The sequence below is a fragment of the Alosa alosa genome, chromosome 22 (genome assembly GCF_017589495.1).
Source record: "Alosa alosa isolate M-15738 ecotype Scorff River chromosome 22, AALO_Geno_1.1, whole genome shotgun sequence".
Classification (NCBI taxonomy): Eukaryota; Metazoa; Chordata; class Actinopteri; order Clupeiformes; family Clupeidae; genus Alosa; species Alosa alosa.
This window is the reverse complement of record NC_063210.1, coordinates 24,717,766-24,736,087: the sequence shown is the minus strand read 5'-3', so window position 1 is coordinate 24,736,087 and position 18,322 is coordinate 24,717,766. Positions and strand designations below refer to the sequence as shown.

Below are 18,322 nucleotides of genomic sequence, written 5' to 3'. Positions count from 1 at the left end.
TAATTCCAATTTTGACAGTGTTCCACCACTTGGATTTTCATGGACTTTTGGCAGTATGTGATATGGGAAGGTTTCATAGGCCTACAACAAAAATATTTGTTGCAATTAGTTTTGGGGTGGGTGATTTTTTTTTCTCACATATTGCCTACACTAAATGGCAAAATTTTGAGTACCAGAGCCCGTTTAAAAATTCTCTGAAAATACAACATTGTGCTTCGTTATTGTGTCTCGTTGCTCGGCCTCTACAAGGCCCGTCTACGGAGAGCCTTGCCACTCCGTATTAAGTCCCATTGTACCGAATTTTGGATGCAGTTCCACCAGAGTTCCACTGGGGGCGATCGCCATGAGTGCAGAATGAATGGGAGTCAATGGAGCTAGACAGCTAAATTTGGTCTCTTTCACCTGATTGTCGTGGATAAATCTCAGATTTGATTGTAGTTTGTATAACTTCAACATGGGTTATAGGTCAAAAGTTGAATGAACGAGTACTTAAGTCCTTTTGATTTCTTACAGGTTGGGTCGTTGTTGCACATAACACGCTAGCATTGTGCTAATGAATGACGTCATTGACACATTTGAAAGGCTTTTTAGAACAATTAAGTGACTTTAAAAATATATAATACTCAACCAAGTGTATTTTCTTTGCCTCCCCTTTCGAATGCAATACTCAAATTACTTGAAAAAAAATATATCCCAAGAAAAGTGGATTTTGAGGGGTACAGCTCCATAGACCTCCATGCATTCTGCACTCGTGGACGAGCGCCCTCATGTGGAACCACAGCAGGAACTGCAACCAGTTCAGAAACCGGAAGTTTTCCGAGAGTGGCAGTTCTCCCCTTATTAGACATTCTCTGGGTAGGTCAACATCAGAGCCCGTCTACGGAGAGCCTTGCCACTCCGTATAGAGCTGCACAGTCCCGCCCACAACCAAAACGCGGTTAGGTGCCGGATGTAAGATTCCCATTCATTTGTCCCATTGACGTTTGGAAAAATCCGTATCTAAAGAGTTTTACAGCATGTCTTAGGCTAACCAGCTACGGCATAACTCATAAGCATCGCCCCCAGTGGAACTCTGGTGAAACTGCATCCAAAATTCGGTACAATGGCTCTGACCTACCGCAGAGTGCAAGACCCGGAAGTAATAACTATTCATTCATGATAAGCGAGTGCAAGGCTCAGGAATATTTCGTGATTGATTGATTTTCACTCGTTTCTTCATGGCTGAAATTAACATTTTGGCATATAAGTTTAAAGAGTTTTTTTTTGTTTTTAAAGATTATCTCTTAAATCATTCAACTCTTTACGTAGCCTATGGTAGGCTACGGCGTTTAGGACCTGTTTGACATCAGATGGCGATGGGTATATAGTCAATTTCGCTTTGACTGATCACAGTCAGTAACTTTATGTAGCCTAATTTGTGTCAGAAGTGCAATTCCGGGAATTTCTTCTGAAAATCGTGAACAGCAGTGACACTAATTTTTCAGACAACAAATAGAAAAGTTAAATAACCTGTCGTGTATCGTTTCCTACTCCTCCTTTCATGAAGATGACCAAGATTGAAAGACTGAATGCACGGGTTTCTAAACTGCTGACCGCAGCAGTCCACGAGGTGCTGGAGGTGGTAAAGGATACGGTGTCGGAGTACCAAGAAAAAACCGCTCGAACTCAGAGGGAGAACGAGAGACTTCGGAAGAAACTCGAGGGACTACAACAATGGTTTGATCGAGAACGTGAGTTTTGTTGCTATTATTGTCAGTTCTACATTATATTACCCTCTGGCATTTACTAGATAGTCTAATATCATTCAGTGGATAGAATTATGCAGCTGCTCACAATTTGTAGTGAGAGGTGGAGACAGAGACACAAGGAGCAGAAACACATGGTAAACACAACAGCACATGGTATAAGTAAACAAAGTATACCATAACCAATGATATCTCTGCTATAAAATGAAAACCCAAGACCAAACTTTTTTTTTTATTATTCAGGTTTGAATATTATAATTACGCATGACATAATTATATTCATTTTCATTCAAATCTGTGCCAATGCGGTCCAAAAGTGATGATTTCACACCGAATGACCCATGTATTTGTTTTCTCTAGTGTCACGGGTGTCCAGAGCACGTCCTCCATTGCAGGCCAGCCAATCAGAGCAGTCCAAATGCTCATGTAAACAACTACCGTCCTCTGAGGCATCGGGCAAGCCAGAGCTGGAGTCCAGAGCGACTTCTGCAGATGAAGTGAAGAATCATCTGGAGTTAAAGGTAGAATCCATCATCAGCGTTGAGCAAGTGGCTCTTTCATGTGTCACCGTGGTGGATACAGAAAGTGACAGCTCTGCTCACTCACAATCTGTGAACTCAAAGGACACCTCAGCACATGCAGAAAGTGTAGTGTTTCCCAATGGACGCTCATCACTGGCTAACTCCACCTCACTCACTCAGCAAGGGATGCCAGCCGACGTCAATATCATCAAAGCGGAGCCCGACCTTCTGGAATATTCCCTCTCCCAGCAACCCGTGCCTTCACACCAGCTGTACGACCACAAGGAACCCACCCCAGATTATGCCCTTAACGCAGCACAGAACGATGTCCAGGAGTTAGATCTCCTGCAGCACAGCTCTGATACTTCAGAAGTGCCACACTACATTCATTCTGACACATTCAATGCCTTTGTGGAGTCGTTCCCCCTCAATCAGGCCCAGCAGCAGCAACAGCAGCAACAGCAACAGCAGCAGCAGCAGCAGCAACATCATCGGCGTTTCTCTGGCCAAGAGGAGAGCCACCGCTGCCTGCTGTGCGGCAAGATCTTCAGTCGGCTGAGTGGCCTTCGCATCCACCAGCGCTGCCACACGGGCGAGAAGCCGTACACGTGTGGCCACTGCGGCCGGCGCTTCAGCCTCGCCGGGAACCTGCAGAAGCACAAGCGTGTGCACACCGGTGAGCGGCCGTATGGTTGCCAACAGTGTGGCAAAAGTTCAGACAGTTGATCCACCTCAAGACGCACCAGAGGATCCACAGCTACCGCCACCTCAGCTTCTGAGGCGTCTTGCTTGATGTTAACTAATTTAACATCAGGATTTTAATTTCAACATTGATACAGACTTTTTGAAAAGATATTCTTGTAGACAATGTTGTTATTGGGTTTATTTAACATGAGAAAGGGGTAGGACAATGACATCAGAGGAGCCAGCAAAAATAAGGGCAATTTACTATTTATCGTTATTTTCACTATTTATAATCCTTTCCACTGATGCACAGATACGGACCTAAGGACCTAAGAAAGCTTGAAAACACAAGACTTAAACTATGTATTTTGTTTGTTTCCAATTTATGTTGTAATATAAGTCCTTCTGGGGCATGTCATTTCCACATGTGTTTGGCTGTTGTTGGTTGTCATTGGCTGTAGAATGTTATAATGTTGAAACACTTACATAAAAAACTTTTTAAACATTTAGTTGTTTAGAGTGTTACCTTAAATTGTGGTATTAATGGTATACAATTTGTCAATTAGACCAAAATATCTGATGTGGCATGCAGTGGTTGCATTGGATTTCTGGAGAAAAAACATCTGAATAAATTAAATGCAGTTTTGCTTCATATTTCCAAAAACCACTAAATGTGCAAACCTAATTGTCCAGGTTATTTACCTTGTACTGCTAGACCACAAATTTGACGGAATAAGAACTGAATGCTTTAGAGCCATTTTATTCTTTCCTTCACACAAGCTTACGTCACAGACCATTTGGAGGTACAATCAATATCAGAGTTTTGGTTGATTTGACCATCAGTTAACTTTGAAACCGGCATCTTACTTTGGATAGACAATAGCAATATGAGTGATTAACGTCAAAAAATCTAGATTGGAGTAACTCAACATAAGGCACTTCTGATATGTTTAGTATTCTGAAGACGTCGAATATCCCGTTATAGTAACCAAACACACGTTTTAAGTAATAATTAATAGCAACCCCCCTCCTTAGTTCAAACAAAAGTTCCTTTGCAGTTTATTATACAGTCTATCATATAGTTGTTATGAAGGGCGTACAATAAACAACGACTCTTATTATGACAGAAGTGCTATTATGGCCGGAAGTAATTCCTTAGTACAAACAAACCCTGATGAGGAACAGCGTAGTTGTTATACCGAATCAGGGATACAGTTGTTTTGAAACTACTGATTTAGACTTGTTACGTAAATGTCAAATGGCAATATTTCACTTTCAGAGATGCATGTTTGCTGACCCTGTCATCTTATAAGCCCACATGGCTTAAGTTACTCTTGCAAGTAAGCTTGGAAGCTAGTTGGCCTGCTAGCTAATGAAGCAGCAGACAACTATTAATAACGTAACGTTAACTCTCCTTGGCTCGTTGATAAGCTGGAGAACCATCTAAAATATATTTTATATTTGTTTTGTATGTAACCAGTAGAATTTATAGACCTAAAAACGTGACAGGAAAAGGATACTGGAATGTCAGCGACGACAACAACAATGGAAAGAAATCAGATGTATTCAAGGTAACGTCGCTATTTAAACTGTCGAGTTTATGGTTTGGTCACTGGTAGGCTAATGGCAAGTTGCATAAAACCAGTTGTGATGTGAGACTTAGTAGTTTGCTCTGGAATCCCTCCATATTTCATCAACAGTCATTTAGCTAAGAAAACAAGCTGTATTGAAGCATTCAGTGTTCACATTAAACACAGTAGCCTAAACCGGTATTTTACGATAGATCTTTTTGATTACGCCTCCTAAGCATATGTATACAGTTGTTAATTTATATATCATACAGAGTGTCGAAAATTGATCGACTTAATGCTCGAGTGTCCAAGTTACTCACGGTGGCCGTGCATGAAGTTCTGGAGCTCGTGCGGGAGACGGTGTCGGAGTATCAAGAGAAAACCGCCCGCACTCAGCGGGAGAACGAGAGACTCCGGCAGAGGTTGCACGACGCCCTGGGAAGGCTGGAGAGCGAGAGGGAAGGTGAGAAGAGCGTAGCGAATAATCTACTTATACATAGTCTTCCACACTCAACACCTTGACCAGTTCCTTGAGTTCCGTCTCTCTCTCTCACACACTCACACACACATGCACATCTTAAATTCGTGTCTAAACGGTGAGTTTTTTTTGTAAACTGTGACACTTTAAATGACAGTATTTGCCAAAAAAAAGATAATTGTAGACTTCATTCTGCCTATCAGCAGTGAGACGGGTTCAGCTGGCCTCTGTTTTGGAGTGTGCTATTATTCAGGAACAGCAGCAGCAGCAAGATTGTGATGCAGCTAGGTCTTCTCCTGTGAGCCTTGAGCTCGAGAGCCCTCCGGACGATGAGAAGCCAGTGGTGGGCGATGCACAGCGCGAACAGACCGTGGAGGAAAGGCCAGAGGAAGAGCAGAAGCTCTCGGCAGAGGCGCTCACAGAGTGTGCCGTGAGAGTGCAACTGATGTTAACTGACCACGACAGGACCTCAAGCGGCGAAGGGGCTGCCCCCACTGAAGACACTGTGAGACTCTGCGTTGTCGACGGCATCAAAAGCGACGCTGACGCCGTTGCAGTGAGCCGTGTAACCACACTGACCCCAACGACAGCAAACTGTGTCCTGTCGCCTCGCAAACACACCTTAGCTGACGCCCACGCGATTTCGACGGAGCACATCAAAACCGAGCCGGTCTCGCCAAAGTCCCCCATCGGCCAGCAGGAGGCGCCATTGGGCACCTTCGGCCTCACAGAGGACCTGAGTGGCGCCAGGCAGCAGCCAGCTCCTCACCGAACCCTGAACAGTGCTGCTGGGCCCTACGACCTCCTGTTTGTTCCCCCGTCCCAGCCAGCCCCGGCTCATCCTCATCAGTCACCGCAGGGCCTGGGCCGACGTCTGGGGCTCGGGTTCGGCCGGGCTCCGCGCCTATCCGGTGACATCCGGCGCCAACGTCAGGGTGGCCTGCGCCGTGACGAGCCGCACGTGTGCGGCGTCTGCGGCAAGACCTTCGGCCGGCTGGGCAACCTGCGTATCCACGAGCGCTGCCACACGGGCGAGAAGCCGTACGCGTGCGGACAATGCGGCCGCTGCTTCAGCCAGGCTGGCGACCTCAAGAAGCACAGGCGAGTGCACACCGGCGAGAAGCCCTACTACTGTGGACAGTGCGGCAAGAGCTTCAGCCGCGGCGAGAACCTTCGCCGCCACCAAAAGATCCACGTCGGGGAGAGGGCCCAACTCCAGCAGGCCTGGGTCGACCTTAGACCCACTCAGAACTGAGAAGGTGCAGCGTCCGTCTTTGGACAGGAGAGATGGACTGATCCGCACATGTGCTTCAGGGCGCCACTGATCCTATCTGATGATGTGTTTAAAATCTTCACTATAACAGCATGTCCTAACAGGATGCAATGTGAGCAAAATTTAGCGGTGAAATCTGTTTGATTACATTGTTTTCAATTGGAATTCCTGACTGTACGTACGCGACACGAAGCAGTGCTGTGCAGCTTGAGGCAAAGCAACGTTTTGAGCGAACGTTTTTGTCTCTTTCCTTTCTGTCCGTCGCGTTGCTCGGCTACTTAGAATGATAAACTATTATGATGCAATATAAGGTCATGATATTGAATGCAACAAGACCGTTGTTTGCTCAGGTCCTGTTAGGACACGCTGTAATTTAAAACAAAAGAGAATGTTTGCGCACCAGAGTATTTCCCAGAATGTAAGTAGAAGCAACGTTTTGACCTGACAGGGTATTTTCTTTTAATTACATTTTTGGGAGCTACTCCGTTGTGTGGACATTCTCTGTTGTTTTACCTTGTAGTATATTTTGGCCTGCACGTGGCCTAAATACAGGTGGGAGGTGCACGTAACCACTCTACCAGACTCTATGAAATCTTAACTATTTAATTAAATGGTGTACTCTATACTGTATATAGAGGTTTCTCACAATAAAGTGAAAAAGTGAAGATTTTGAACACAATTTGAGACATGGATACTGAACTGACTGATCAGTGAATGGGAGTTGATCTGGATCATTGGCTGTAACGAATGTGAAAATAAATTAATTGGGAGATGACTGTTGCTTTTTTTCTAGACTATAAGGTTATTATTATTGAGCATTTAATGAATGTGAATTTTTTCTCGAGGCAAAGCACAGGTTGAAGAAGCTAACCAACCAAGGTCATAATTTAGTTTTACTGATTGTTTGGTGTTTACTCAGTGAGTTTTTATTAACCCCCACACCTATCATGTCCATTCTGTCAACATCTATGCCACATTGGTGCATTGTGTGGTTTTGTCCATAGATATTAGAAAGCTAGATCCCATATTGGGCTCCAGATCGTACGTAAATAGCATCGTCATCTTGGTGGGGGCAACAATTACTGGAGGCCAAAGGAGGAGCATGTGACTCTGACTGGAAATCAGACAGGTGTCTCTGATTGCCAGCAAGTGTTGCCCATAGACAGTAAAGGCGTTTGCGCCCAGTAATATGGCGGCCACGTTCATGTATGCCACTAGAACTTGACAGACAATGTGGTATGTAGCTTTAATATCTATGGTTTTGTCATTGAAGGTCTGCTCGATTTGATACAGTAGCATAACTTTAAAGTCATGATGACAAAAAGAAAATTAAGTGATTGTGGTTAATTCTCTTTACAGATTCAAGAAATTTATATTTTATCTAGGCCTACTTGTGAATATTTAATCTGTACAACAGAATACAACATACTACTCAAACATATACTGTCATTATGTCTTTAGAATTACAATATTGTTGTAAATGTGACCGTAGTTTAATGTTTGGGCAACTACATTTTGGAGCCTCTCTGTGTTTGTTTGTGTGTGTGTGTGTGTGTGTGTGGGTGGGGGCATGCAACAGGCCAATGAACAATCAGACTTATCAAGAGGTGTGTGTGTGTGTGTGAGAGAGAGAGAGAGTGTGTGTGTGTGTGAGTGAGTGAGTGAGTGAAAAGGGGTGGGAGAGACAGAGAGATAAGGTATGGAACAGTTGCTTATCAAGTCGTGTGTGTGTGTTTGAGAGGTGTTTTCTCTCCTATGTGTCTTAGAAACAGAGACAAAAGCCATGGTGAGTTCTGATCATTGCCAGCTCATTCATGGTTGTTTCATTAAGGCTAAATGATTTTATTTATCATTGTTGCTGATGTATTTGTTAGTACTACAATGTATTTTAATATGTAATGTATGTATTTCACCTCTGGGGAATAACTTGTAAATATAATAAGTTTGTACATGGTATGCAGCAGACATAAAGTAGATATTTTAAGTCCAGACTTAACAATTCTTAGTGTTGTCTGTCTCTAGTTCGCTTATGTGTCATGCAAAAGACACATTCACACCACACTACAAATATAGCCTCATTTTGTGTGTGTGTGTGTGTGTGTGTGTTATTATTTACGTTCTTGACCGCTGTGGTTTAGCAGCAAATACAGGATATGAAAAGTGGAACTACCAACGAGGGCCAGTTTCTGTCAGAAGCGATATCACAGTCGGGATCAGTCTGAGTCATTATCCGTAACTGGTGGTATGAGTCAGTATGCGAAACCCTTGCGGTGCGGTCGGTGCTGAGGAGAGATAGCGTAAATAGACAATGATCTCTGGAGTTTGAGCTACGCTTCCTGGAATTTACCGTGCGTAAAAAACACAACTGTTTTAGGCTACCGCGGGTGTCACTGGCTAATGGCTATTTGGTTTAAGGAAACCAGCTGTGTGAAGTTTTCGAAGACCATATGTTTTTAACGCGGGGGATGTGCTCACCTTGGCACCAGGAAGTATGCGTTTAACAACACCCCTTTTTACCCAGCCCACGAGTAAAAACTCTCCAGACCGTTGACATAGTAGGGCGTTCTGCAGATGTATCTATGTGTTATCAGTTCGTGTTTTGCCGTGTAGGCTACCAGGTTTAACCACCTCGTCAAGTCCGTCGTGGGAAATGTTTGCATCGCTTTGAATGATTGTTTGGAAGCGGAGGGTTGACCAGCAATAACCTATGCGTAAAACAAGAAGAGCAGAGATCGTTGTTTTTGGGGAACAGAACAGGTATGTTAAGAATGGCTCTTTACTGACATGCCGTCAGGGCTTCAGGTCATTTAGTAGGCTACTGTCTATGTCAGTAGCTTATTTGTTCATATAGGGCTATACGCCTCGCCAGCTTATGTCTTGGTATGCGCGCATGCAGGCCAAACCTTAGACCTGCAGATAAAAGCGGTATTAATGATTAATGACCAGTGCGTGTGGGAAAGGAAAACTAACCTTGTTTATGAGGCGCAGTTATGAACTAACACAGGGCATTTTGCTCAGTCTGAACTTGCAGTTCTATACAGATTTGTTCAGGAAGCCTTTTATTTTCAGAGTGAAATCAGGAAGAAACATTCACCTGCTCATTTAATTCAGTAGTAAAACAAAATCAAAATGTGCATGCTTTGTTTTCAAACTCCAGACAGTAGTTAAAGAGTTATGAAGATTCATGGGAAGATTTTGAACCATTACCTCTCCTGCAGTTCATCCACGGACAAAGAGGGATATCTGTACAAAAAGGTATACACACACTCACTCACAACCACCTAACAGTAGCCTATTGCAGATCATTTGCATAGATAGAAATGTAAATGTTGAAACAGTGTGGGTGAACAAACTAATGGCTTTTGGACAGACAGTAGAGTGCAGTGCAGCTTGAACTAAGCCTCCCTAGTTAGAATAGGGTTAAAGGTACAGTCCCCCACCTAGTGAAAGGTTTGAAGTGGAATTTGGGTACCCTCCCATCAATGGTCCATGAAGCAGCATTGTCAGTTGACTGAAGTGATATTTGTCAGTGGTCCAAGTCACTTTGGTCTATTTGGAATAGCATAATTTATTGGATGTAGGCTACACTCGGAATGGACAGCTGAAGGACTGTGAGGAGAATAGCCGAAGCATTTTGTATTGTTATGGTTATGGTTATGGTCAGCCATTTGCCAAACTCTGTTGTCCAAAGCGACTTACAGTTATTACACTGATTGTAATTGAGGACTGTGCCTTTAAAGGAGGCTCAAGGGCTGTGCTTGTTCTTGTATCCCCCATAAGAGGGACTCTCTCTTGTTGCAAGTGTAACCTGCCTTGTGTTGTCGTCTGTGCGGTTCATCGCTGCACCTGCCCGAGTTTGAACAGCTGAATTTGCAGAACCCTTGGCCTGGGGGGCAGGCCTGCTAACGTGGGTGCTAGCGTCTGTGGCTAACACGTCCCTTAAGGCATCGGGAGGGAGGCTTGTGTACTTTACTGCACACTGCACAGTTGCTCACACAAAGTTAAACATGGTCTATTTGCTCTCCCTTGGCTCAGGGTGAGGTGAACACATCCTATCAGAGGCGCTGGTGCATCTTGAAGGGGAACCTGCTGTTCTACAAGGAGCGTCCAAGCGAGCGAGACGTTGCGGGCGTCATCGTGCTGGAGGGGTGCTCCGTGCAGCTGTGCGAGTCCGAGGAGAAGTTCGCCTTCTCGCTGGTGTTCAGCGAGCCGGGCCTGCGCACGTACAAGTTTGCAGCCGAGGACCAGGCCAGCCTGGAGGGCTGGATTAAAGCCTTACTGTTGGCCAACCATGGCTACCTCGCACTGCTCGTGAAGGACCTGCAGGAGCAATACCTTGGTAAGCAGAACCAGGCCAAAGAGAAACATAAAGAAAGTTAAATGTCTAGGAATACAAAAGACAAATATGAATTGAGTTGACTTAGAAAAGGTAGAGATCCAGTGTACTGATTGATTGATGATTGAATCCTACACAGCTAAGACCCAAATGATCTATACCCACGCCAAATGTATGCATTCTTTGAACAATATCAGATTCTTCTGTCTGGATTATATATATGCAGTTGTGTTTTTTTGGTTGCATTGTATCAAATCAAAATGATTAATTACGGTCCCTGGCTATGATGAGACTCATTCACAACATTTAACAACACTGATATCAGTCACACATCCTGCAGCATGCATTCACACAGGATGTCTCTCTCTCTCTCTCTCTCTCTCTCTCTCTCCCCCCCCCTCTCTCTCTCCATCAGAGGCTGCTTGTGCAGCTGGAGAGACCCCAGCAGACCCACAGTGCCTGGGGGGAGACGGCTTGGCCCAGTCCCACTCTCGAGGCCTCATTCCGTGGTCCATCTTCTACACCAGCCCCCCTGCCCCGGAGGCGAGGGACTCTGTGGACCTGGGTGCTCCGCAGCAGCTGCTCCTGAACGCACCCACCAACGCCAAGGCAGCCAATAAGAAGTCTCCAAAGCTGTGGCCCAAACGGAACGCGCTGGTCGCCCCAATCAATGGCCCCGCCCCGCCTCAGGGGGTGTGGTCAGACCCCACGGAGGACTTTAGGCAAATGCATGAGGAGTTCGGGAAGGAAGTGAAAGAACTGATTGCTGATTGGTCAAAGAGGAAACCGGAAGAGGCTTCAGTGCAAGGTGATTTGATTGATCTGAGCTGATACCAAAATAATAACGTCAAAATAATATGTCAGAAGCAGAATACCATATATTTTTTTGAAATATTTAAGAACTTAAAATCGTAATTGTAAATTAAAATCTGTATTACCAAGGAATTAATATTAATGCACAGTCTTTCCAGATTGGGCCTGAACTAAGCTATGGTACATTTACATTTGTTTTGTGTTGTTGTTTGTTTTCATTAGCGTACATCAACAGATGGCATAGGCACTGTAATGTTCTTAATATGCACTAAATTGCACTTAACGTTGTAGTCCCAACACTGCATGTCTTAGTACTGTGACGTGAAGAGAGAAGTAGAGTATCTTGGTGTCTGATATAGTGGGGACCCAGCATACCGTGACTCACTTGCCGTTGTCTGGTAGCAGGTGCCATCGGGAGACAGTCGGAGCAAGCTCTGTTTCAATTTCAATTTTCAATTTCAATTTCACAGAGTGTTAAAACATTCAATGCACTCCATGCACGACTCCATTTTGGATTGGCTTGTACTGGCATATCAACTTCCTGTTTACATTAATACATTGGCAGATATGTCTCTTTTCTATAGTCACTGTCTTCAAAACCTTGTCTCGCGTCTAATGTAGACCGACTTTGTGAAAATGTGTGCCACTCACTCCAGCACGGAAAAGAGTTTAAAATGTTCTTTAGCTTAATCAAGCAACTTATGTCATTGAACTGGTTACATAACTTTAGCTATGGTGATCAACTAGCAATAGCCTACAATATTAAAACTTAGAGGCCAGTAAACTGTTATTTTCTGTCATAGCCTGTACAGTGAAACAGGAAGTTGATTGCCCAGTAGGAAGCAAATCCAAAATGGAGTCATGCATAGAGCCTATATTCGGCCCCAGATCTGATGGATCAGTCTACTGAAATCTGTGCCAGCTTAACTACACGTTTTTTAAAGTGGCAGTTCGTACAGTAAGACATATTGGGACATATTGAAAAGTGATGCAAAGGTAGCTCAGTTTTTCAGTACACTTGTATTAAAACTGTACTGTAATCATAATTCATAAACATCATACTAACAGACTGATGAACAGATAATGAACCATTCATGACCATTTTCAATAGGCTCTGTGACTATGCAAACTTTACTATAAGCTAAAGAATTGCCAAGATGCATGAGGTGCCAAAGTGGGTTTTTAAAAATGTTTTGCCACATGTGAAGCCTAACCCAAATGCATAGGGCCTGCTGTGCATCACCCATTGTGCTATACATTTATGGTGGTTAGTGAGGTTCACCATTCACTGTAAAACACGTTGGGTGCTTGAAAAGTTTGAAAAGTGCTATTTAAATGCAGTGAGTTCATTCATGTGTTGTTGCTAAAATATTGTGTGGCATTTTTTGATTGAATGTAGACATTTTGTTATACCAAAAAGTCCTTAATTTAAGACAAGTTAATGTGTTTATTAGTTTTATGATATTTAATTTTGATAGCTGAATTATGGTTTGATGTAGACTATTATTTTATTAGATGCATATTTATAATCCTGAAATTCTGTTTGGTGTATATGAGTTATGTTAACTGTCATATAGTTGTGTTTGAATCCAAATTTACAAGCCAAGCCATTAAAAGCGTAGTTTCACAATCAGAGTTTTTACTGTACTGTTCGTACTACACTTTGTACACACTGACATTGTTACAGTATAAAGAAAATAAAGGCTTTTAACGCATTGTGCAAAGGACAAATGGCCACTGTAGGCCAGATTTACTGTAAAGGTAAATCTTTCTATACATCCTGACGTTCCTGACGCAAACCAGTGTTGGAAATATATAGAGTACTTAAGTGTTGAATGCCTCCTCTACAGCAGGACTCTGTTGTGATGTCCTCTCACGCCGCATATACACTACTCACAAAAAGTCAGGGATGTTCGGCTTTCGGGTGAAAATTCAGGATGAACCTAAAATCCACTACAACCTTTACAGCTGAACTTAATGTGCCTTTATTTCACCCAAAAGCGCAGATATCCTTAACTTCTTGTGAGTAGTGTGTGGCCTTAAGTCATCTGTGTAAGTGGTCGGCGATTGTACACCTTCCACCAAAACAAATCCTCAATTGGGTTGAGGAATGGGGGATACTGTGGGAGGAATACCCATAGCACCCTGTCAGGTGCTGTGAGCTACTGCCTAATAGGATGTGAATGATTAAAAAGCACATAGTCCTAAATGACAGCATATCTGTGTCAAATTAGACCCCTCTTGTTGTTACGGATTATAAATGTCCGATGGTCAAAATATGGGCCAAAATGTAAAAAAAAAACCAGACTAACGCGCTCCACACCTTGGTATATTCACAACGGTGCTAAATCCTCCTGAACATCAAAAATAAACTTATAGCACTAAGTTATTTTCTTTTTTCTTTTTCACTGTGATCAGAGATGGCCGTTTACATAGTGATGCTCCCTCCCCTTTGGCCTGGCACATTAATGGTAGCTCTGTGGCCGGTGAAGCCAGTCTTTTCAATGTATAGAAAGCTGTGCAGTGGTTCCATGGAATACAGTTACATTATACTATATCTCCAGAAGAGAGAAAAAAAAGGCCCCGGCCGTGGCGCGACGGGCTGGGGCACCTGCACCGTACGCTGGCGACCCGGGTTTGATTCCCGCCCCATGGCCCTCTTCAGATCCCACCCCGGCTCTCTCTCTGCCACTCACTTCATGTCATTCTCTACTGTCCTGTCATTAAAGGCATGAAAAAGGCCAGAAGAGAAAAAAGTTGGTAACGCTTTATTTGACAGTATGGACATAAGAGTGACATGACACTGTCATGAATACATGACACTGTCATGACACATGAACCCTATAATCCTATCCCCTAACCCTATCCCCAACTCTAACCCTAAACCTAACAAATATCAACTATATATAGGGTTATATAGTTTGGCAAAAAACGAATGTCACTTAAGTTACGTCATAAACGTTTATGACTTGTTTATGACACGTTCATGACAGTGTCATGTCACTCTTATGTCGATACTGTCAAGCAAAGTGTAACCAAAAGTTTTACTGTATGAAGTATCTATTTTCATTTTGGACGATATTTGTGTAAATGGACACATTTTCTGCAGCAGCTGTTTAAGGGTTGTGTCTGTAACTCCTATTGTCACTACATAAAGTTGTTATATGCCCATAAACAGTGACGGAATGGGATCAAAAAACGTCCCTGGCATTTGCAATGACACACAACATGATAATTCTGATGGATGACATTGGGAAATGTTTACTAGAGCCTGTGTGTAAATAAATAGGTCTGCCTGTGTTGCACCATGCTAATAGAAGGCTACTTAAGCAGCTCTCCGAGCAGCCACTTAACAAGCGGCATGTTCCCAAAATCTAGACGGCCAGTCCGTCACTGCCCATTAACGTTTTATCTGCATATAATGATATCGAAACCGTTAGGCCTGGTGAGGCCAGGTAAAGACCGTGGACCCAAAAGCAGACTCCGAGGCAGAGGGTTGATCACAAAGAGTTAATGCAGATGTGACCGGAGCACAATGCCCCAAATCAGTTTACACCCAGTCACACTAAATAACAGAGCTACCTCACAGTTCTTATAGATAAGACAGAGACGTGGTCTGCAATTTAAATAAATATATTTTATTTAAATTTGAGGACTGAAGCTGAAAAGCAAACAACCATTAAGATAGGCCTACTACAGTTTATAAAAATATATAATTTATTTTCTACAACAGATGGTACAAGCAACTCCCATTTATTGACGGGAGGTCTTAAACAACGTTAATGTGGATGACCGACGCTGATGGGAGGGGTATACTCACCTTATGGGCTCCCAAAAGTGCAGTTATCACCCGGTGCTCTCTCACAGCGAATCTGACACTGCAAACTAGGTGCTATATGTGTTTCAGGTGCAATTAGAATGAACACACTAACGCGTGAAGGGGGTACCCCTGCTGACTAACCCCACCACCATACAGCATCGAGTCCACAAATTAGTTGCTCTACCGATTTCAGTCTGTAAAATGTACCCGTATTAAGCTAGCTATACCAGTTGCCCGAGCACAAGAAATAGAGAGGGAAAATAAGGACGCACAATATCCTCGAAGGCTCACACACCGCCTCACAGACACTCACGCCCCCTCCCAGGCCTACAATCAGCAGCGCAGACGAAAGGGAGCGAGACGGAGACCCACGATAAGCCACAAACACACAAGCAACAAAAGAACAAACAAATGAAAATACGTTAATCAAATAAAACCACAGGCAAAACAGCAGTGACAGTCACACCCAGGCAATCCACGGTGTTCAATATGGCTATTGGCTACTCCGTGTTGTTAAGTCAACTCGCCGAACTGTGCCCAAGGCAGTGGAAACAAACACCCAGGGACTCGCAAGAGAACCAGGAGAGCAGGAAGGCATGTCCGAGGGTAGGTGGGGATACAGGGAACAAGACAAAAGGCAGGGAAGCGATCAAGATGCACAAAGAAAGTGCAGGAAGCATTTAAAGGGTAGCGTGCTACGAGATTGGCCATTAACTCACGTGACTTCACTTGGTTGCCGAAGTAATTAGGTGATATCACCTTGTCACACAGACAAGAGCAAAACTCGCAGCCAGATCCTACGTGGTACAGTAGCCTAAGACTCAAGGCAACTGCAGTAAAATAAACACACAAAAATGACTTGCTTGATAAGGCAGTATGTGTTTGGAAACTAAAACATTGTGATTAACTCTACTGATGCTTTCTTTAAGGAGTATGGCTTCAAGGACCCCCTCCCTTAAATTAATCTAAAGGATTTGTATAATGTTCTCTGCTTTGTGTGTCTAGTTTGCTTAATCTGACACTGTGTCTGTATTGCTTGTAAGTATAAGTATATATACTCTTTTGATCCCGTGAGGGAAATTTGGTCTCTGCATTTATCCCAATCCGTGAATTAGTGAAACACACACACAGCGTTCACACAGTGAGATGAAGCACACACTAATCCCAGCGCAGTGAGCTGCCTGCATCAACAGTGGCGCTCAGGGAGCAGTGAGGGGTTAGGTGCCTTGCTCAGTCGGGGTTTGAACTGGCAACCCTCCGGTCACAAGTCTGAAGTGCTAACCAGTAGGCCACGGCTGCCCAATGGCCTGACGTGCTGGTAGAATGTATAGGTGAATATAGTATAGTGCATGACGAGTGCACGAGTGATGATTCTACAGTGTACAGTTTCCCTATAGGCTATTCAGATTGAGGTATCCAGAGGAGGGTATGCGTATACACCCTGGTGGGTATCATATAGAATGGCCCCCCTTAAGATGAGGGGGTATTTCCATGTGGTGAGACTAAGGCTGTTCCTCAAAGTTGACGGATCCTTCAAGACTGCTTTCTCAAGTATGTTATGTCATCGAATCTCACTGTTCCAATGTCAAGGGTGCTTGGTGACACTTGGTAGGCATCCCAGGGAACACCATAGACTCACATGAACTCTGACCCTGGAAGCAAGTAGGCAGGCCCGGAGTGGGTAATCGGGAGAATTCCCGGTGGGCCGCTTCACTTTTGGGCCGGTCGAGGGAAAAATATTGACATTTGCCACGTTAATCTATCTTCTCTTAAAGTTGGCTACACACGTTCGCATTGTATGCCTAACACCGCAGCCTCTGCATGGGTTGTTCTCCCCTCCCAACAAGAGTTAATTGGTTGGGTCCATATAGCCCGTCTTTCCTAAAAAGTTTTCTCAGATACCAGCCGGGCCGGCCCTACCGTGGTGATAAGCGTCAGGGAGGATGGATGGTACCAAGAGGCCATGAGGGACTGAAAAGGTAAAAAAGACGAAAAGTATTGGAGGGAAATGCTGCCAAATGTGTCAAGCTTCCAGATTTTTTTTGAAGAGGACAATAAAATGGCAACTGGTAAAGAGAGATAGCCATGCGGCGCACAGTGGCGTAATTATTGGACTAATACTGGACGTTGTAGCGTTGTCAACCTATTCGCAAGCGACATATTAAATTAATTAAAATATTAGCCTTTTTGGATCATCCAATATAGCAATTCATAGACTTTGCAAATATTGCAAGTCTCTGTCATCTGTGTATGCAGTAGCCTAGGCCTTATAACAAAAGTAGCCTCTGAGCAGCAGATCAGCCAGTCCCCCGCTGAAAATGATGAGCCCGAAATTAGTTAACCATGAATTAAAGTTATTTTATGTAAGAAAGAACAGTACGCTATATGACAGCAGTAGGCTACATGATCAACCTATATGCCTTGTTTGCAAAGACCCATGCAGAAAAAACATGTAAACAATACAGTAGTTCAATATGCCTCTTAGTGGAATTGTGGGATATATTTGAAATGCTTTATTTCTTCCTTCCTGTTTTTGTTAACTTATCAACCTATCATAGTGGAATATTGGTTGCCTTATTTATCCAATTTCCACCACCACTAAAAAAGTGGGCCGGTCTTGGGCCTGAAACTCCAGTGCTGAAAAGTGGCCCCACTCCAGCCCTGCAAGTAGGCCTAGGCTTGCTTCTTGTTAACTACATTTCCTTGTGCTAAAGCATCACACTGAATTTTCCCTACTGGAGATCAATATATTGTGAAAAAAGGTAATGGTAATATATTTAGAAAATGTTGCTAATTAAACTGAATTTAAAAAAACATTCTTGAGATTTGACCGCTGGTTTCCTGGAGCCCTTTCCATCGTGGTGGCATTAGCCAAGGACTTGTAATCAAGGAGGACAAAGTAGTCTCTGCTAGACAGAGACATGAGCTGAGAGCTCAAGGATATTGTGGTCAAGTGAATGGAATGCTGCACTTAAATTAAGCAGTAAATAAATGAAGACTTTATCGTTTTCCATATTCAGATCATTAACCACCACCATCTCTGTGAAAGGGTGATGGAAATTTGCCTTTGTGAGATGAGAT

At 43.6% G+C, this 18,322-nt stretch overlaps 2 protein-coding genes across 2 annotated transcripts; both read left to right on the top strand.

Moving 5' to 3' along the window:
• The first annotated feature begins 1,162 nt into the window (after positions 1 to 1,162).
• On the top strand, positions 1,163 to 7,047 carry LOC125287190 (zinc finger protein 853-like). Its single transcript, XM_048232753.1, has 4 exons — positions 1,163 to 1,730; positions 2,106 to 2,989; positions 4,771 to 4,984; positions 5,203 to 7,047. The coding sequence occupies exons 1-4, from the start codon at positions 1,541 to 1,543 to the stop codon at positions 6,252 to 6,254; spliced, it is 2,340 nt and encodes a 779-aa protein (XP_048088710.1). The 5' UTR covers positions 1,163 to 1,540; the 3' UTR covers positions 6,255 to 7,047.
• A 145-nt stretch (positions 7,048 to 7,192) lies between these two features.
• LOC125287414 (sesquipedalian-1-like) lies at positions 7,193 to 13,163 on the top strand. The gene is made up of 4 exons (XM_048233252.1): positions 7,193 to 9,029; positions 9,430 to 9,527; positions 10,308 to 10,611; positions 11,024 to 13,163. Exons 2-4 carry the CDS (start codon positions 9,447 to 9,449, stop codon positions 11,437 to 11,439), a joined length of 801 nt encoding a protein of 266 aa, XP_048089209.1. The 5' UTR covers positions 7,193 to 9,029; positions 9,430 to 9,446; the 3' UTR covers positions 11,440 to 13,163.
• Positions 13,164 to 18,322: the final 5,159 nt, after the last annotated feature.